This window comes from Triturus cristatus, chromosome 4_1, assembly GCF_964204655.1.
Source record: "Triturus cristatus chromosome 4_1, aTriCri1.1, whole genome shotgun sequence".
In the NCBI taxonomy this organism is placed as follows: domain Eukaryota; kingdom Metazoa; phylum Chordata; class Amphibia; order Caudata; family Salamandridae; genus Triturus; species Triturus cristatus.
In genome coordinates, this window is record NC_140585.1 from 732,684,838 (window position 1) to 732,707,247 (window position 22,410).

Below are 22,410 nucleotides of genomic sequence, written 5' to 3' on the forward strand. Positions count from 1 at the left end.
AAATCAAACAGGAAGCCCTGTAATACATCCTCTGCGTATGGGATTAAGAGGAGCTATAGGCTCTACAAACTTAATATCCAGAAAAAAAATAAAGTCTACAAATTCACATTAAACCTTAAACACAATTATGGAGTACACCCTAACCTGCTCAAGTTTGTTTGAAGCAAAATAAGTTTTTAAGATCGAAACAAGAGCCAAGAGCAATAACTTCCCCCAGCACATTACTACTAAATATCCCACCAATACTGCACAAAAAGAAAAACAGTCTATTGGTACAACCAACCATTTTAGCTTGAAATGGACTTCATTAAAAAGTGAACAGATGATAGAAGCTGCCAAACAAAGTATACAATCTTGAAGCTTTCACAGAAATAATAACCAGGTAGACAATTAACTAAACTGCTATCAGAAATATAAAAATAAGTATGGTGAAAATAAGTCACATTCTCCGTTTCCGGCGTTCTCTTGATTGTTTTTTTTCCAGTCTCCTAAGGGTGCATTATCTTTGTTCTTAGGAATATCTCAGATCAGTCACTGGTTCCTGCAGGAGAAAAGAGATGCTGCTATCTCGTACAAAACCATTGAAATTCCTTCGTTATAGTTAGTTCTACTAACTATAACTCGCGCGCCTGCAATTCACTGCTGATGACATCACATTACATTTACTAGATGATGTCATTTGAGATGTCATGAGTGATGTCACTGACCAGGTCATGAATGATTTAATATGTGACATCAGCAGTGGATTGCGGGCGCACGAGTTATAGTTAGTAGAACTAACTATAACGGAGGAATTTCAATGCTTTTGTACGAGTGAAATGTCCAGCTAACTATAACACCCCTGAAACCTATGTTTTTTTCAGTGAATTTCAAAGGTTTTTTAAATGCTAATTACTAACTATAACAGGTCTGAAACCTATGGTTTTTTCAGTGAATTTCAAAGATTTCTTAAATGACAATTTTTAAATGTAATAATAGTTATATTTATTTTTTTGATACCTATTTTCTACATTTTTGTAACTTTAATTTTACATATTTTATTTTTTTAAATGACATTATATATTTTTAATATAAATTGGAGAAAAAAAATCAAATATTGAAACTAATGTTTTTTTGATTTATATATTTTTTTTATTTATATTATTTTTCAAATTTTTTTGGTGAGTCGCGCACCCAAAGTGTACCTTTCTCGATCGCTGCGCGGAACCTAGCCGCCATTTTAGGATTGTTGTGTAGTATCCACGTAGGATGTGCGATGAGTGCGTATTTTCCTGCGCGATTGCTATGAGACCGGTACGCGACTACAGGTGCATACGCGACACATACGTATTACTTTTCGCGACGCTTGCGAGTGACGTCATATACGTGTTCGACGCGTTAGGAGTCACGCACCCAGCGCGTATACACCAGGGGGCCGTGCTAAGCGCCGCGCTGGGTGCGCAACTCCTAATTTGCCCGTAATTTTTTTTTTTAGCACCAATCACTAATTTCTATTCACCCCGGGGATCCCATCCCCCGGGGCCTATATACAACGCCGGGGACCGTTTTGCACACTTCAGTCATTGGGCTACATGTTGACTACATATGGGTGATATTTGTGCTGCATTTGGGCTCTTTTGTCTCTTTGGCCATCTTGGGAGACTTATTTGTTATGAAATTTCCTAATTTCCTCATTTACTGCAGTCTCCTCAGTAGGAAATACTTTCAGTTTTTTACTTTGATTCCATCAAGAAGGCATTCGGATGTGTCACACATTTGCCATAAATTCAGAATGTTAGCACTGTAGTTGCTCATTAGATCACTGTAGTAAAGCTACTGCTCACCAGGGAAGTCTGCTGCTGGTATTGAAAGTGCATGTTTCAGTCTGCATGTCAGAATTGTTTAATGAAATAGAAGAGGATTTGAGAAGTCATTAAAAAATGTGCCCTAATTTTCCTTTCTGCAGCACTAATCATACTTTCTATGGCAAAATTAACCCCCTCATTTTGTTCCTTTTTAAATTAAATGTTTTAAGAGTTACCATTTTATTCCAATCAAGATAGCTTCAGGTGCGCAATACGTTTGGCATAAGTAGGACTGTTAGCGCTGTAGTTGTTCTCAAGAACACTCTGGGACATTCTGTCATTGGGCTATACTCGGGCTACATCTGGGTGATATTTGTGCTACATTTGGGCTCTTTTGTCTCTGGTGTAAATGTTTATGTAGAAGAAGAAGAAATAGTTTTAGGAGATGATAGTGAAACGTCAAGTGGTCAAATTGAAAAAGTTGACATGTCCAAAAGTGAAGAAATTTATTAACATTATAGTGTACATCCACTTCATTCAAAAGAAGTGATGGGGAATACTATTGAATTATTCCAAATGAAAAAAGCGAAGGGGACTCCCATGAGTGTATGGGAAAAGTTTGGAAGCTCTTTGTTTTCCCCAGCTGTTCCCAACTGGAAAAGGTGGACAATATGACGAACGATCAGTACAGATTCCTGCATCAGAATATCGGACAACATGATTGTATGCAGAAGATCCAAGATTGACAATGTATCCCATATATATTTTATCTTTTGTTTGAGAGTGACTTGTCTGGACTTTCATATGCAGTCAACCACATCTTAAAAACAGGAGTACATCTTCAAAATGTTAATGCAAAGGAATTTATGGATAAAGTACATCAGAGAGACGATCATTTAGAATCTCAACTGATTAATTTGATGGCATGTCAGCACGGTACTAATTAGTATTGGTATAGTCGTCATAAGGAACTTAAATGCTTGCTAAAGGGACTTAGGAACTCCTATGTGGTTTGTTACCCTAAGCTGTGCTGAATACGCTTGGGATGATTTACTTGAATTTCTTCAAGAGGCAAATTCAAATATTATAAATATTGAACACAAGACACCTGGAGAATTGTGCTCTTTGGATCCTGTAAATGTATGCAGATATTTTAACCATAGGTTTGAAGCTACAATGTATTTTATCTGCAATAAAAAGAATCCTCCTCTTGGAGAAGTTATTGATTACTTTTGGAGAAAGGAGTATCAAGCTAGAGGTGCTCCTCATATACATATGCTTTTATGGATCAAGGATGCACCCAAATTTGGAACTGATTCAGATGACACTGTTTTATCTTTTATTGAAGATTATCTCACATGTGCTATACCAAAAAGAACAGAAGAAAACACCTTAAGGCAACAAGTGTTACGATTCCAAAGTCATCGATGTGGCACATACTGTCAACGGAAATACAAGTCGAAGGAAAAGTTTTATACCAAATGTCGTTTCGGATTTCTACGTCAAGTAATATCCAAAAGGAAGAGTAAACAGATTCATGTCAGCAATGAGACATACCATCACTAGAAAATCTCCCAACAATACGTACAATTTGAGAAGAAGTGAAGAATCAAAGTATATCAATGATTATAATCCAGTTATTCTCTCAATGTGGAATGCTAATATGGATATCCAGTATGTTGCGGACAATTCCATTGCTGTTGCTCGGTATGTAACATCATACATAACAGTCAGAAAAGACGGAGTTGAAAGAAATGTAGGAAGAAATTTCCCACGAAAAGAGTCTTAGTAAGAAATTGTAAAGTTTTAGTTTGAAGATGTTATCCCATCGAGAGATTGGAGTGTACGAATGCTCGGATTGGTTGTCGTCTTCAAGTTTATATTCAAAGTCAAGAGGGATCATTTGGGTGAGTCTAGGTCTTGCTGCAACGCGAAATCGAGTACTTAAACCTATACAAGAAATTGAATATTTAGCAGTAAATGAGCCGGGAAGTACAGATATTGTCAAAACAAACATGTTGGATACATACTATCCAAATAGAAGTCGTCATCCTGAGAACATATGTCTCTATGAAGTGCTGCAATTTTACAGTTTTAAGAAAACTACTACAGAAAACAAACGAAGGAAAATATGCAGTGATTGGTTCAGAAGGATGTTTGGTGAAACATAGTAAAGGAAATCTGATTATTCACAGCAAACTTGTGATAGTGCTGATAAAAGAGAATTTTACTATTTAGCACTTTTAAAACTGTGCAAGCCTTGGCGTACGGAATTGGAATTACTTGGGAGATTTTCAGTGCTTTGAAGATTCTTTCAATGCATGTAAAGATAAAATTGAATGCCCAGTTTTTGCAAATTATCTGAAAATGTTGAATGAAGAAATTGATCAAGAAGCTACTATTGCAGCGGAGACTGCTAGAGACCGTTCTCAAGACAGTCAAAGTTCTGGACCTCCGAGTCAAGATCCATTAGGACAACCAATTCTTGAAAATGAAGCAGCAATCTCCATGAATGAAGTGGAAACAGCAATGCATCACGCTCAAGAAGATATTATGGACTTAGAAAACTTGGAAGAACAACTAAATATTGACCAGAAAGAAATATATCAGCAAGTTAAACAGATCGACCATGGTTTCTTCATGAAAAGAAAGAATGCACATGCACATCATTTCAACCTATCCGAATGTATATTAGTGGTCAAGCTGGCACAGGAAAAAGTTTCTTGATTAAAGTTTTGACCACTTATCTACGGAAAATAACTGACTCACATTTGTCTTGTGCTGTAACTCCTCCAACTGGATTGGCAGCACACAACATTACAGGAATTACATTACATCGTTTACTAATGCTCCCTTTAGAGCATGAAAATAAATTGGAATATCACAAGCTATCTGGAGAAGCTTGTTATGAAGTTTCAAGAGTGCTAAAGAAAATGAAACTTCTGATTATTGATGAGGTTAGCATGGTCTCAAATTAATGCTTGCCTTTGTGCATTTAAGAATTTTGGAGGAAGACATGTGATAGTTTTTGGTGATCTACTGCAACTTACTCCTGTAAAAGGGCAACCAGAATTTAAAACGCTTGTGCACGAAGACACCAGAAAGTCTTTGGGAAGTTAACATTTGGTCATATTTTGAGTACAAAACTCATTAAAAATATGCGACAAGCAAATGATGAAGTTTATGGAACCATTCTTCAAGATATAAGAATTGGAGTATTGATAGAACATGGCAAACAAGCTTTGCAAAGTCGGCTACTTACCAACTTGTTTCCAGATGAAAATATAGATCATGCAAAAATATACAAAAAGATTGCAGAAAATAGATCTATAATCTGCCTCATGCCAACACTGCGAGAGTGTTGTACAGTCAATGAAGAACTTTTAAAGCTGGAAAATGAACAAATAATTAAAATATGGAAGCCATTGATAAAATAGAGCATGAAGGAATTACTATTATTTTGACAGAAAAACTGAAAACAAAATCGGATTCTTTAGAAAAATCTATACCTAAAACTGCTGATTTAGAAAATAATTTATATGTATGTGTAAACTGTCTGGTTATTTTACGGCGTCATTTGGACGTGGAAAAAGGTTTAGTAAATGGAGCAATGGGAAAAGTTGTTGATTATGTTAATTATATAAAAAAAAAAGATGGAATTGAATATTTGAAAATCAAATTTGATCAGATTGAAGAAGTAAAACAAATTGCTCGTTGTTCTGCTTGTTTTTTGCTTGTTAAAGATTTGTATGTTCGTAGAAAACAGTTTCCTCTTTCATTGGCATATGCGGTGACTATTCATAAATCTCAAGGTTTAAGTGTAGACAGTGCTTTGGTAAATATTGGAAGTACCGTATTTAAAGAGGGTATGGCATATGTTGTGAAACCCCGAAACCGGTCCTAGGATGCTTGTTTCCGGTCCAGGGAGGACCTGGCTTGGCAATTCGGGCTGGACTGTTCCCATGAGGCACAGGGTCAAGACTGATTTGCATATGGCCAGGTCTAAACTGGGGTGGCATGGTGAGCAAAAAAACGATGGATTTAGGCCCAGAGCTCTGTACTGGGGTGCATGCATGACATTGTTCTGCATTCTGTCCATCAACTGTTGTTTTTGCATATGTTGCTTTGTCCCGAGTCAGAACTTTATCTGGATTGTATTTGATTTATTTTGATGAGAGAAAGATTAGTGCAGATGTAAATTGTGTAAGAGAGTATAATCGGTTAAGGAGACTGTATGCTCCCAATTCAGGTGAATATCCAGTATATGAAAAGCGTGTAGTAGGTCGAACAAGAAGGTATGAAAATATCTGTAGCGAAGTTAAAGAGAAGAAAGAAAATTCAGGATAATGTTGAAAATCCAAGCAAAAAGAACAAGCATTGGCATAGCCAATAGGTCTCACCTTTGGGACCTTATAAGTGTTTAGCCATGCAACAGTTGATGTTGTTGCACCAAGGATATTGTGCTGCATAACTAAATACTTATAAGGACCCAAAAGCGAGACCTATTGGCTATGCCAATGCTTGTTCATCTTTCTTTCCAGTTTCCATATCCTTCACAAACGGTACGCCAGCAAATCTTCAAATATCTTTGACTTAGTCCATCTATGCCTCAGTTTACGCAAACCAGCCTGTATGAGCTGCATTTGAACTATGTCCTTAGCGTACAACATACCTCACAAATCCCATAATTATGCTGGTCAATAATTCTTGAAAAACTACTTGGCCTGAAGCGCTGCCCTAACATAGCTGCTTAGAGCTCCCATGTCATTTATGACACCTTTAACCATGTTATAATTTGTTGGTATCTAATTGTGTACAGCTTCAAGGTAATTCCGAAAATTGGATGGAGAGTAGATGAGGATTATAAAAAATTTAAAAAGCAGAATAAAATACGCCTACTTTAAGTCCTTGTTGAAACTTGTTAAAAGGCTACTAAGTAAAGAGAAAGGATTGCCTGAAGGTGTCACATGACACTGGGTCACCTAGCAACCACACCATGAGACAGTAATTTATAAGAGCCCTGTTGCTCTGGCGAGCCCTCAAGATATGAACGAGTCCTGGTTAGAAGATGTGATGACTTGATAGGAAGTGATGACACAACCTTTGACATGGAAGGCAACGTGGAAATTAACACCAGTAAAATTATTAAAACAATCTAACATTAATAAAAATAATACCACAACCATGCTATTACAAGTTCCTGACTGGCAGCTGCATTGCATGTATACTACATGCTACAGTACATATTTAATTTTGCCAGTTATCCCCAACACATTTGCTGTGATGTGTCTAAATCAGATCCTCTGAACGGAAGAGTCGTTGGAGGGGTTTCCCTGTGGTAGGGGGGTTCCTGCAGTCTCTATACGTCCAGGAGCTGCACAGCGGAGCTCTATAGAGAGCCCCATTTAGCAGAAGTCTATTTCTACACCTTCCTAGCAGGTGTGACATTTAGTCTAGGACAGTTCAACTCAACCTCCACATGTGATTCTTACTTGCAATGAGTGAGACACAGGCCTCTTTATATGTGCATGCATTCAAGCATCCAGTACTTTCCGGCACAACAAAGAAAACACTCATCCTGAAAAGACTTCTACTTGAGTTCCCTCATCTCGTAGCACTGAGCATTCTTTGCAGGCTTGATGATTTTACCGAAGGGGTACACTCTGGTCACTTAATATGAAGCAAGTTGCTATTGTCGTCCCACTTGTGGTATTGTCACAGGCGTCTCCACCGCAGTTCTATAAGCAGCTTGGCAGGCTGGGACAGTGCATCAACCAGGCTTTGTAACCATCAGCAGCAAGTAACATTTCCAGGACCCTTGATCGCATCCAAAATGACACGATTGAGGGGGTTTGTGGTGACATACTACTGGGACTTTAAGACATTGAAAAGGTAATGGAAGCTGTACCCCTCACCCTCATCCACCTAGGGACTGCAATGTTCTCACATGACGTCTCAGTGACACTCCTCGTGCAGTCATGGATTAGGCTAAAGTTGGACGTCTCTTCCGCTGCTACATGGGAGACAGTGATTGGTCCCACAAGAAACACCAAGCTTAGAAACAATGTGGCGGCATTTACCTGTTTAGATCGAGACGACCTCTCCCTTCTCGGATCTCTCTGCTCATGTGTCCCGATGTAGGTCGCGTGGAAGGGGCTGGAATGCCTCATGCGCTGTGCGAACCTATGGACTGCAACAAGCATGCGAGTGGCTCGCTCGTACCTCAGTGACCCATCTGGTTACTGTTATCGCGCCTGTGTCTGGGCACGATAATTGAAACCACATGGCGGCCGTGCGGGTTACCGCCACCAATAGGCCATGGGCGAAGCAATGCGCCCGCCTTTGGCCACTTGCGTGCTGTCTTTGTTAAAATACGCACGCAAAGGCCAATAGCGAAGGACAAAAGAAAAAGCACACGCACAAGCGTGTGCGAGGGCAGATTTCAAAAGCCCCTACATAAAGTCTCACCAGAGCAGCGCATGCGCACGGTTACAGGTTCAGCCTAAGAAGGACACTATTGAAGAGATTGTCGGATATTAGTTAGAAAGTAGTTCAGGTATCAACTGCTATGCTAATGTAGTGGTAAATGTTTTTTTTTCTAGAAAAACTGCTACAGCAAATTATGGAGAATCAAGAAAAAAGGTTTTGTTCCTTGTATTCTATTTTTGAAAAATTGAGAACTGATAAAAGTAGAAACCAAAGTGTTTCTGATATTCGGCATCTTTTGGATTTATGTTCTGGTTGTACGCAATTTACACAGAATGTGCAAGAAGATGCTCAGGAATTTCTAATGTATATGCTTGCAGTATTAGAAGAGGAAGGAATACAAATTGAAAATCTATTTGGACTTCGGTATAAATGGGAACATGAATGTGAAAATTGTACGTTTACTTCTACCACTAACATAGACACAGATTTATATATTTAACAATACCAGATTGTAAAACAGTGTCTTTCAACAAGTTAGTTAAAGCAGCAAATCAAAACATGGTGTAGCCAATGTAAATTAGAAATGTTAACACTAGTTATACAAAAATTTGGACAATATATAATTTTAAGGAGACAACGTTTTACAGTTGATGGAAGAAAATTGGAAACTTTAATTACAAATTTTGTAGAAAGTCAACTACCAAAATCAGGAAGAACTTTTGTAGCAGTAGCAATTATTTTCCATGATGGACCTTCTACAACATCTGGACATTACACTGTCTATTTAAAATGCAATAAAAAGGATGGACATATTGTAATAATGCTCATTTAGTTTTTAGGTATCGTTTGCTGAACGAATTACCAAATGTATACCTAATATTTTTAAAGCTAAAGTTCCAAGAACATAATTCGGCCTATTGGGAATATGTTGAAGTGTAATAATATGATTACTTTGGACAATTTCAGTAGAAAGGATTTCAGGAATATCATTTGGCTTAGAGGAAAGATATTAATATGAACTAAGCACTTTTTCTGGGATATTCTGGCAACATATATGAAAAAGAACATCATTTAGAGTATAAGGAAATTATAGAGAATTGTTGATTGAATTATTATTTCAGTTCTTTCTTATTGTAGTAACAATATTCTCTTGCAAAGAAGCCTTTTATATATGTGTGATTTGTATTATATGCTATGTTATTGAGGATGTTATTTTCACGCAAACGCAATGTGCATAGATAGTTCAGTATGTTGAAAATATTTGACACAGATTTGCTTTTGTTTTTTTGCACAATCTTTTTTTTGTAAGCCCTCTGTTAAGTGATGAGTAACATTGAAATCATTATTTATAGTGAAATTCAATATATTCTGAGAACAGCAAAAAAGGTAAACAAAATAATTTATATTATGCTTAAATTATGTTGTATTTATAAAATGATTATCATAGATTATATCTGTATTTTTTTCTTCTCTTTTACAGATCCTAATTCTAAAGTTAAAAAGTTTTTAAACTTTAAAATATAACAAACAACTGCAAAACATTTTTACAATATTTTGATATCTACTATGTAAAGGTAAGGTTAAGCAACTGAAACACTATCCATCCACTACTACATTCATCCAGGCACTATTCATACACTCCTTTAAACACCTACTCACTGCTTATTAATGTCTAAAATACCTCAGGTACTAACCATACAGTCCACCAATCACTATGTTACTGGTAATGCAATTTAAGTCATTTACTACTAGCATGTACTAATTCAATACCTCTGTCAGTACCCAAGCAGTTATGCATTTTCTCAGCTGACCTCCTTGCAATACTCTAATCATTCAGTAGAACTATGTTCTTATCTAATCACTGTACCAAAACACAAGCACTTATAAACTCACCCTGCTGTCAACGACCAGCACTCTATCTACTCAGTCACTATCTATGCACTTGTACAATGATTCAGGCATGAAGAGACAGTGCTACAGTCAAATGTGCACAATCTATGCAGGCCCGTAACCCCCTGCAGACTATCGATTCACTCCTGCAAAAATCCAGGGAGTAGCCATGCAGATCAGCAATCAGTGTCACTCTCTATCCACTCCTCCTATCATCGTGACAGAACCATGAATTTATCTAATCACTATGCAGAAAAATAAGCACTTATAAACTCACCCTGCTGTCAACTAGCAACACTCTACCTACCCAGTCACTGTCCATGCATTTGTAGAATGACTCAGGCATGAAGAGACACCGTGCTACAGTCAAATGTGCACAATCTATACAGGCCCCTAACCCCCTGTAGACTACTGATTCAGTCCTGTCATAATCTAGGTAGTACTCATGCAGTGCCCCAATCACACGGTCACTCTGTCCACTTTTGCAATCATCCTGACAGAACCATGTCCTTATCTAATCTCTGTGCTGAAACACAAGCAATTATAAACTCACCCTACTGTCAACTACCACCACTCTAACTATGTAGTCTAGGTATCCTCCGGTCCATCCCATGCACTTCTCCAATCACTTATCAACCACTATCTACTTAACCTAGTAGTTTGCGAATACCAGCACTATCTTTTTATCCTATCACTCCGCCAAAACGTAAGCACTCATAAATTGACCATTGTACTGTATTTGCAGCACTGTAATCATTCCAATTACTAGTAATGCATTTATGGAATGGTCTAGCCACTTACACAAGTATACCTCCAATATTCTGCACAGTATGCATGCAGACCTCAAACCAGGTATATACTATTCATACACTCATGCAAATCCCCACTTACCACCCATGCAGCCTAGCAATCCTCCTGTTACTCCGATGCACTTCCTCAGTCACCCATCCAGCACTATCTTATCCTATCAATCCGCCAATAGGTAAGCACTTATAAATTGACCTGGCATTCTCTTCACAGCACTGTGATCATTCCAATTACTACTCATGTACTCATGGAGTGGCCTAGCCACTAACATAACACAGGTACACCAACAATATTCTCTGCACAATGCATGTAGACCTCTAACCAGATACATACTATTGGTACACTCCACTAAATATCCAAGTAGTACCCCTGCAGCCTAGGAATCCTTCTGTCAGTCCTATGCAGTTCTCCAATCACCCATCCGGTATTATCTACTTATCCTATCAGTCCGCCAATACCTAGCCTATTATAAATTCACCAGGCACTCTGTTAACAGAACGGTCATCATAGTAGTTACTAGTCATGTACTTAGGGAGTGGCCTAGTCACTAACACAAAAACACTTACAATATTCTCTGCACAATGCATGCAGACCTGTAACTAGATACATACTATTGGTACTACCCATGCAGCATAGGATTCCTCCTGTCACTCCCATGCACTTCCTCAACCACCCATCCAGCACTATCTACTTATCCTATCACTCTGCCAATACCTAAGCACTTATAATTTGACCATGCACTCTATTTGCAGCACTGTGATAATTGCAATTACTAGTGATGTTCTTATGGAATGGCCTAGGCACCAACACAACTACACCTACAATATGCTGTACACAATCCCTACAAACATCTAAGCACATACATACTATTGGTACACTCCAGTAAATACTAAAGTAGTACTCGTACAGCCTAGGATTCTTCCTGTCAGTCTCATGCACTTCCTCAATAACCCATCCAGGACTATGTTCTTATCGTATCACTCCGTTAATACCTAAGCACTTATGGGGCAGATTTACAAGCCCCCTGCGCCACCAGTACATCACTTTTTGTGATGTAGTGGTGGCACCTCCATATTTACAAGGATAGGAAAAGACACTGTGCATGGCTTTTCCTCTCCTTGAAAATACGGCCCCATCACAAATAGCACTTTGTGTTGAAGGTGTGTTCCATGGGTGTTGCTGTGTAGGTTTCCATACAACACACCCATGGAACTAGATACATCTCAAGATTTACGAGAAATGGTAAATCTGGACATGCGTGTGAATGCTGCACCACCGTAGAGGTGGCGTAGCAAGGCGCAACAAGGAGAAATGTTTTAATTTCTCCTCATTTTTTCCTCATTCAATGCGTGCTGCATTCCACAGCATGCATTGAAGGAGGAAAATGCCTTTAGTGATTGTTTTTGTACAGGAAGGTGTCCCTTCCTTCACAAAAATATTCTCACCACAACGCAGGCATCCTTGCACCATGGTGCAAGGGTGCCTGTGCCAGTGCCTGGCTACAGTTTGTGCGCCACTGCAGAAGGAAGCACAGAGATGCGACATATTCATGAAAATATGTTGCATCCCTGTGCTTCGGAAGTGTTGCAGCGCGGTACAGCCAAAGGGCTTGCAGTGCCACGCTGCAGCACTTCCTCATAGATCCGCCCCAATAAATTCACCATACACTACTAATGCATTCTTTCAGTCAATCATGCTCTACACATATTCAACCAAACTTTCAGACATTACCATGCAATTATAGTTTTTTTTAAAACCAGATAAGATATTTCTGACAAGAACTTTTTTTTCTACTTTGTTTTGTAGTTTTTGAAGAATTTTGTAGTTTTTTTGTGTGTTTTTCTAATAAGTAAACAAAATAAAATGGAACAAAGTAAACAGGTAGGTTTTGGAATTAAACATCATTCCAAAAACAACAACAAAAAATAGCGTTTATGGTTGCGCTGTGCTGCGCAAACAGCATCTACTGATTGTTCACCGTAGCAGATGATGGCATTGCACTTAGTGCAGTGCTGCTGGAGAAATGCAAATTCTGGACGAATGTCAATCGGAGCTGTTGATGTGGATGCTCCGGAGGTGCTAGCAATGCCTGGTGGTGGATTTTTTGCTGCACGTCTCATCTCTTCTCGTGCCAGTTTCCGGGGCTGAATGGTACGTAAATGCTTGTACATGCTGACAGTTCCACACGAGTATTTTTTTTCACTGCCTCGCGACACGCCCTGTCACACAGCGAGCATGTGACTTTTGTAGCATTTACCTTTTTCTGTCCAGCCGGAAAGGTAAAACATTTTGCAGACCACTGACTCAGGCCTCTGCTTCGGTGGATCTTCTTCCAAGATATCTTCATCTGAAGAATGATGAGGATGTTCTGAACCAGATGCCATTGTTCAAATGAAATATTTGAAAAAACACCAAAACAAATTGCAAAACCAGCTCTTGGTGGAGAAGAGAAGTCTCATCAATTGCTCCAAACAGAATGACTGAAATGGGTGGTGTCCTTCAACTGTTGCAATTGGAAATGTTATAAACCAATCCAATCCCTTTTTTTTTTTTTTTTTTTAAGGTCACATGGGATTTGCACACCCTGCGCTCACGATGAACGCACCAGACACGACTTCGCGAAAATATATTAAACAATAATATACGTTTATTACAGGTACAAATATATTATTTTTATGAATACCTTAGATAATCTCTTGCCCTAGTATATACATTAAAGATGCATAAATATTATTTTAGAATATAAAAACTTTTAAGGGAGTCGCGCACCCCAGCACGTATATGATGTCATGTGGGGCCCGCCACCGCGCAAGCGTTGCGTACCTGAATGCCAATGTGTCGCGAAATTCACTGAAAAAAGCATAGGTTTCAGGGGCGTTATAGTTAGTTGGACATTTCACTCATACAAAACCAGTGAAATCCCCCCCCTGTTATAGTTAGTTCAGCTAACTATGACTCACACCCCCGCAATGCACGGCTGATGATGCTTGCACGAAAAGGGCCAATGTAACAAGGACTTCTTGAACATCCTGGCCTAGCAAACAGCATTATTTTGATAACGCTGTTCAAGTGTAATTTATATTTTCTTTGTTCTAATGGTACTATTAAATACATTCCAGAAGAATATTAATCTGTAGTCTTCTTAAAATGCAAACCTCTTCTTCCCATGTTAGTGATCATTATCTTTGGGGAACACAACACACACACATTATCACCAGTATTGCTACAGAACTGATTTTTGCAAAGGTTGCAGGGATGAAGGAACACTTTACCTAAATCCAAAAATAACACATTCTGCTGCTACTACAAAATGAACAACGTTTTACCATGGTTTTATAGGCTGACAAATCTGCATATAGTAGGAATTCTTTATTAAATCTTAATCCTCCCTTCAGGTTTCCCCACAAGATGAAGTTCACCATTTAGGAATTTGAATAAGGGAGAGTTGGTATTGTGACTAAGACCCTAGCGTTTATAATGCATGTCGCACACAGAGGAAACTTTATATAGATGATTGGATTGCCGGATGCGAATCTGGAGAAAGCCATCTGCAGGCTCAGAAATGATGAACTGATCTTCACTTTCAATTGGTCCAGATATCTTAAAAGTAAGTGTTTAACCTTTTGTATACTTCTCTGTTGCACTTTGGGTAGCAAGTGCTTCCGTTTTAAGTAATTACTGCTAAATCGTAAGGTTGAGTTTAATCCAAAACCTCATCTACGACCGGTAGTCGTGTTCTGAACTTCTTACTGGTCAGTTTCTTGAAATGGATTTGTATTTGCACTCCTTATTTGAGCATGTCATTATAGTTCTTCTTTATTAGGCCGATTACAATGGTCAAAGAGAAGACATAGAAAGAAGAAGAAGAAATTACCTTGAGCGGGTCATATCCCAGAGCAACCAATCATTCCCGGCCACTGCTCCTACTTTTAATGTGTTTCTTAGACACCAGTCAGCGGACATAAGAGGCATTTGTTCAGACTCCAGTGACAATATAGCTTGATGCGTAATAACATCGTAAAATCGAATTGTACCGTTCTTCTCTGCCACCATCAACTGTTGGAGAAAAATGTAGTTAATTGCAGTAACTTCGAAATGAACAGAAATGTGTTATTCTGCTTAATGCTTCCTTAGCATGACCTCTAAAAATTCTCTTCAGCAAGGGTGATACCACATGTATGTTGGAGACTTCAAACTGGCATTCCACATGTGCTTCCAGACATATGGCTTGATTAATTTGCAATGCGACAACCCAATCATGATTTCATTAGACACAGAAGTTATAATGCATTTCTCATTCTTTAATGCAACAGTAATAGCAAAAATAAAACCAATATTTCGCACTATTAAAAAGGGAAAAAGAATCAAAGGGTTAGGGGCTGCGAGGCAGAGTCCCATATGAAATATCATGGTACTTAATCCGCTTTCTTTTTAGGTACGGCTAAAGGGTGCTTCATTAGTTCAAGCTAAATTAGTGTAATTCACTTCCACAGCTCTTTGACGTAGAGAGCAGACGTTGCTCCTTTAAGAGCGCATGTTTTAAATCTGAGCAAATAGACGATTCTCTGATCTGTAATACGGTAGAAGTAATCTGTGTACAATACCCTGTCTATGTTTGTGCACCAGGTGAAATATGCTGTCACTGTAAAAATTAACGAAATGTTAATAAAACCTGTTAAAAAAACACAACAAATCTGAGCAAATAAAGGAGGATGGCTGGAATGGTATGGCCTCAATATGACCTGTGTGATGGTTATAAAAAGCTGCGTGAGTGACACAGGGACCAATGCACATGTAGAGGTGGGCGAGTGCAACAAAGCGATGCTGTGCAGCACCGAGCTGTGTGAACGTTTAAGCAATCTTTCTCTGTGTGTCCTAGAGAGACAGTTGCAAGTGCTGCAAGGACCTTAGAGTGCTGTGTTAGGGACACAAGAACTGCTTATCACGATGGTAAGGGCTGAATAGATATTTGTGGATGCTAAACGGGAGCTCAGAGTGCTGAAAGGAGATGTGGAGAATAAATACCACACAGCAGCTCCCAAGGGCAACATCCAGAGAGGAGGGAAAAGATTGACCCAGTAAATGGCATACACAAATCTAGTCCAAAAATAAGAACTGGAGGGAAATAAAATGCTTCTATTAAACAACTAGTTAGAAGTGTTAACAATTCATCACACAATTTGTGTGAATGTCCGATTCCAAGATGGCTCCGTAACCGCCTGACCAGTGTTTCTAGAGCCACCTCTTGGGCGTCTAAAATGCATGCATCTTAGCAAAGAACTGCTGATTACCGATAATAAAAGTAATAAAAATATATGCTTAACATCTGTACGCCCCCCTTTGCAGATACTCCGGACATTTCTCTGTCCCCCTGATCCTGAGGTTCCTAGAATACTGTACTCCTTTCTCTGATTGTCCTGACTTCCCCACTGCCTCCCCCCCCCCCCCGGTCATCTCTACTGTCCTCCTGATTCTTTGCCTGGTATGGCAGGTCCCCCCCATCAGAGCTCGACACTGTCTAGTATGTTTCTCGCCTTGAGTTTTGTTTCAATGTTTTTTGTTTGCTTGTTCTTTTTCTTTAAAAGTTAAAATATTGGTATCCTGCCTATCTTCTGAGTTGCCGAGACTGTATCCTGTAACTCTGCTGGACCTCTGGGGATCAGTCGCTGCTTCGTGATGTCAAGCAATAGATTTGCATATACTAGCGGCTGGCCCTGGTGGTTGTAGGCCCATATTTGTAATGATGTTGCTTTGCACAATAAAGTTAAAAAAAAATATATATATATATATATATATATATATATATATATATATATATATATATACACATACACACACACACTTGTTTTTTAACAAGGCATACAGGGAGCACTGCACAAAACAAAAACAAAAAACAGCAGTTTTTGACATGTTCAACAATGTAAGTCTGAAGCAATCTTTACATTAAGTTACTAAATAAAACTGATTTTTCCATTGCTTTCTTCCCCACAGACTATGTACTATAACACATTTTAAAACCAAGTCAGATTGCTGGTGATCATAAACAAAACAATTAGTGGAGAAAAACTCTTAAAAACAGACCTTGAACTCTTCTGAGGGGTGCCAGCATACACTCATCCCAGGGGAACGCAGAACAAATGAAGCTTTTTGATTTCCATCCAAGTCCCAAATCCTAAAGCAGAAAACATGCGATAATCTCATTTTTATTTAAGGAGTAAACAAATGCATTGATTTCTCGTACTCTCGCCACAGGCAGGTTGAGAGATGGCTCATGTTAGTACTGATTCACAATCCTATTTCTTTATTTTCTGTGACACTGATGATTAGGTTCGGTCTATTCAGCTTTTGATCTGGTCAACCTAGCTTATCAAAGCGCTGCAACCAAAGCAGTGCCTCCATCAAGAATCTGACAGAAGTCTGGAGAGAACTTGCTTCACACAGAAACACAGTGACAGAAGATAGGACACACTGGGACGCAGGACATAAACATTTGACGTGCTCAATAGCCTGGAGCAAACCAAGGAGGTAGGAGGGAACTGAACACTCGGGGACTTGGCTCGATCAATTAAGTAGACCTGGTAAAGCATCACCATGTAAAAAGAAAAATATCAGCAGAGTGACATGGGAATAGCACATTAAAGTGCAATGAGGTGTGGAAGATCACAAAATGATTTCAATATGCTTTAAACAATAGCTACGTGTCACTTTGTCGGAACAAACATCATTAATCTGATTATTAAGCTAAAACAAAATATCACAGGCTTCTGTTATTTCCCAAAATATCGATCCTTTATGTTTTCCAAAATAAATTATATAGTTTTCAAAAAAAAATTCCAAAGGGAAAAAAGTACAAAACTCCAACTCCTCTTTCTTTCAGCTCACCCACGTCTTACTGTACAAGTAACCATAACCCTACACCAAACCCTTTAGCTTTACCTACCTTGCAGTCTATTACTCATTCCTTAACACTGATGTTAACCAGAGGACTGGGGCATAACACAAAACTGTTTTATATCTGACCTCAACAATATCAAAATCCCTATATCTAAAACTAACAAGAAAAAAAATAACAAATACTTACCCTTACCCACCTTTGTGGGCCAAGGATTTTTAGGCTTTTTTTTGCTCCGAGATATGCCCCCCAACATTTCGGTAATAAAAATATCACCCTACGTGGAGCAACACAAGATTAATCACTTGGATGACTCCCGAGAGGATTGGTTCACCTACAATGGCCTTCATTGGAATTCAGGTTTCCTTGAATCTAACAACATATCCATTTGCTCATCTCAGCTTGCTCAAGCCTGTTCAAATTTATACTGCATTCTGCAAGTTCTTATGGACAATTTTTGTATTGATGATCAAAGATACAGAAATCTACTCTTCGAGTCTTTTTTGATCTGATAGCGCCTTAAATAGCAGAATAAGGTAGCAATACCTTCACTTTTCCTATACACAAAATACTTTATGGGATAAACATATGAAGGTTGCAACCCTTATCCAACACATATTGGCAAAGACAATAGGTCACAACATTTTACCCTATCTATGTCAAAGGGGACAGAAGAGACACGAGGCAGCAGGGCCTGGGGAGAAGGCCCCCCCTCTCCTACCTCCAGGCGTTAAGTCGTTCAGAGCCACGGAAATACAGCAACTGGCGAGGGGTTAATAAGCATCTCGATCGCTGCGGAGACTGGTCGGCAGGCAAAGTGGGAGCGACCTGTGACAGAACACACAGGGATGAAAGGTGGCGAAGAGAGCAATACAATAAGATGCACAGCAGCTGACCGGGGGAGCGGGACAGCAGACTGTGGATGGCGAAGCGAAAGGGCCTGGATTGGGTGAAGTGGTGAGTGGACCACGATAGCGGGAGAGCGCTATTTTGGATGATTAAAGCCTACTCAACAGGTGCAAAGACCAGTCAATCCTCCCTCCCTCCGGAACGGATAAACTGAAAGTAGGGCATGCAGACTGAGGGATAACGGGGACAAGATAGTGTGCAGGGACAGGAAAGTCCCAAATACCCTTGAGTTTAATCCACGAGAGCACAAAGGGGAGGTGATGGACAGCAAAAAGTGATTTACGGTAAAAGAAAGCAACCATCACAGGACTCCCTGCCAAAGGTCACCTACCCCAGAGAAGACTAGACACAAATCCCTGTAGTGGTCAGGCTGGCGGACCGAAGACCAGCTTGGGTCAGGAGACGAAAATTAAGAGCGCCATGCAGGAAAACAGACAGGCCGCCAGGTGCCGTGTCCAGATCTGGGCAGGCAGCGGCGAGTATGGCCAGGGCTCACAGTATCCACTGAACCGAGTAGCCTCTACACACTGCGCAGAGGACCACAAACAAACAGTGTTTTTTTTTGTTTTTTTAAAAGTCGACCTAAGAGTCATGAAGGGCTGGAGGGCACGAGGGGTACTCAAACAAAACGAGACAAATTCCCAGTACCCAAGGAGCCCCCAGCTATGAACATGGATGTGATGGATGCAGACAGCAGATCACAGCCTAGTGCTGAAGTGTGGGGGACCAACACTGCAAGACATTATGACAACGCAACAAGGAGTGCAAACGGATCTAGCTGGCAGGACTGACACAATGACCACGGAGGGGTCACTGATGAGAGCTGATCTGTGAAACATGGGCTCCAAGGTGAAAGAAATTTAAAAAGTAACCACCACTTTGTTCGAAGATACAAAAACGCTGCAGAAACGTGCAGGAATTCTCCACAAGAACGAAGGCACTGGAGGCAAAGTCTGAAGACTAGGAGGGTCGGTCACGCCGGAATAACATCCGCATAATAGGTCTGCCAGAACGGACAGAGGGGCCCGCCGTCGATCTGTATGTGGAGGACTTGATTGTAAAAAAAAAAACTCCAACCTAAGGGCCTGTCCAAATACTTCTCACTGGAAATGGCCCATAGAGTCCCGGAATCAGGCCAAGGCCTGGGTCCCGACTGCACCCCATTATAGCGTGTATCTTCAATTACAGGGACATAATTCTGCAGGTTGCCAGTAACGCCCCACCACTTAGGATAGACAATGCAACAATATCTTCCTACGCGGATTACACAGCAAAAGTGCAGCAGGCTCGGAAGACATTCATGGAAGTTGAAAAAGCACTAAGGGCAAAGGACATACAATACTCTATCCTCTTCCTGTCCACACTTCGGGTGACAGCAGAAGGTAAAATCTGGAGGTTTTTCAATCCAGAGGAAGCATGGGAGTGGTTAGATGGATGGGGGAAAGTTGGTAAAGGAAGACACATGAAAGGCAATGAAGGCAACGCAACATACAACGAAATGGAGGCACATTAACAATCAGCCCCAGCCAGATAATTGAATTGAAATACGACCCTAAGCCTGGCAAGGGGATGCAAGGAATGGTTGGCAACCTAAGGGCAGGGATCGAGGCAGAGACATCGACGAGAGTAACTCTGGCGAGAGACTGGACACACAGATAAGACAATACATTTAAGCTAAATTTAGACTTTAGGCAACAGGTTTCAAGTGTAGCCCGAGTCTAGAATGCCTTCAAGTAATACTGCAGATATAGTAGGCGAGAAAAAGGGGGCGGAGGGGACTGGACTGACGGGCAAGGGTTTGGCTTGACCAATGCACTAACGTAGAGTTATGGGCGACAGGCGCTCTACAAGTTGGGGGGGGGGGGGGGAGGGGTGGGCGAGTTATACAGTAGGGAGTTACAGATGTACAGGTTATTAGCTACAGGTATCAAATGTATAGGCACTGTACACGAGGGAAGAGAAAAGGGTGCAAGGGTGGTGGAAAGCACAGAATCCCTAGACATAAGAGTGACAGTGACATACGTTCTGCACAGTACTACACCTAAGAGCACGAATGGCTTTGAAGAACAGTGAGAGGTAGCGCCAATCCCCATCTGAAACACGCACACCCACCGGGAAGGACACGAAACTCATGACATGGAATGTCAATGGATTGGGCAACAAGATTAAGCGCACCATGGTATTGCAGTACATTCGAAGGCACGCCCAAGATGTAGTCCTACTACAAGAAACGCATTTAAAGGGTAACACATGCAGAGCATTAGACAGATTCGGCTATAAACTATTGGCACATGCAGGGTTCACATAAGGATCCAAAGGGGTGGGAATTTTTGTGAAAGCGACGCTACCACTGGTTCCTCAAAAGATATATGGTATGACCAATCGGGAAGGTACGTAGCACTCACAGGGATGTGGGAGGGTAAGATTCTTAACCTATGCTCTGTGCACGTGCCGCCCAAAATGCATTCTACAACACTGCCGGATTTCAGTGCATTGCTCTTTAAAGTCCCAAATGGGATTTTGATAATGGATGGGGATTGGAATGTAGTGATGGACCCAAGTATAGAAAGAATAATGCACACAAATAGGGAAGCAGGAGGAGACACACTAACGTCATTTGTGAAAGCAATGGGATTGATAGATCTATGGCGAGCACATAACCCACTGACCAGACAATACACATATTTCTCTGCCGCATACCAAGGACATTCTCGCCTGGACTACTTACTGACGCACTTCTTTGGGGCTGGTGGCTTCAGAGAGGCAATACACAGACTATTTATTTGACTCACTCCAAATCTTGGGACTGTCAGACCTTTGGGGCACCCTTACTGATCTCTTGTCTTTTAAAACAAACAATCTCGAAAAAAATCAGCACTTATCATTTCCTCTATTGAGGACAAGAAGACACTATCCAAAAGAGCGGATGGCTGGCTTACACTCAGCGACTATTCAACACTGCAACCTCAAGAGTATCTTAACATTGGAATGAATCTAAAGACAAAAGAAAAGTTTTTTAAATTAGGCCTTGCTGTAATTCCAGCTGAAATCTGCCCCCACCCATCTGCCGCCTTGGGAAAGAAAAAACTCCCCGCAACATTGTCGCTCGTGCAAAGCTGGCAAGGAAGAGATCATTCAGGTAATCTGCATCTGCCCTGAATTAAAGGACCTGAAGTACAATTTATTACGTCCATCGTTTAAACTACATGGTGTTTGAACATGCAGGCAGGCGGTCAAAATGTGCTTTAACCCTACCAAAACAACATTAAATTGTCGGGTCACAAAGTTTTATTTAGCTAGTAGCAAAAAAAAAGAAGAGCACGTTGACCGCGGATTAATAAACAGCAAGACCCAATATCTCCGATACGGTGCCCTGAAGCCATGAACCTTCAATTACAATGATGGCCATAAATTGACATTCAGTAAATTTTAAAATTTTAGAATGTTATATAAAATGAATTTTAAGCACAATTTTACCAATGTTCTAATTGTTTTGTAAAGGTTTTAATTAACCATGTACAAATAAAAAAAAATATTTACCAGAGGGGCAATACACAGGGCGAGAGGCCTCTCTGACCACTCACCAGTGGAGGTCACACTGTGGGGACCCACCAAGAATTACACTCTTCCACCCCATATAGACCCTTGGCTGTTCAAAAATAGTAACAACATAAAATCCACAAACACACGAAACAATAC

The 22,410-nt window shown here is 40.1% G+C and overlaps 1 protein-coding gene across 1 annotated transcript in view; it reads right to left on the reverse strand.

The window, feature by feature from the left end:
- NUP37 (nucleoporin 37) overlaps positions 1-22,410 on the reverse strand; it is a 125,703-nt gene that overhangs the window by 48,395 nt on the left and 54,898 nt on the right. Inside the window, exons 6-7 of the mRNA XM_085653227.1 lie at positions 16,992-17,082; positions 14,785-14,966 (exon numbers count right to left, since the gene is read on the reverse strand). Of these exons, the coding sequence (XP_085509353.1) occupies positions 14,785-14,966; positions 16,992-17,082 (273 nt within the window). The remainder of the gene's footprint in view (positions 1-14,784; positions 14,967-16,991; positions 17,083-22,410) is intronic.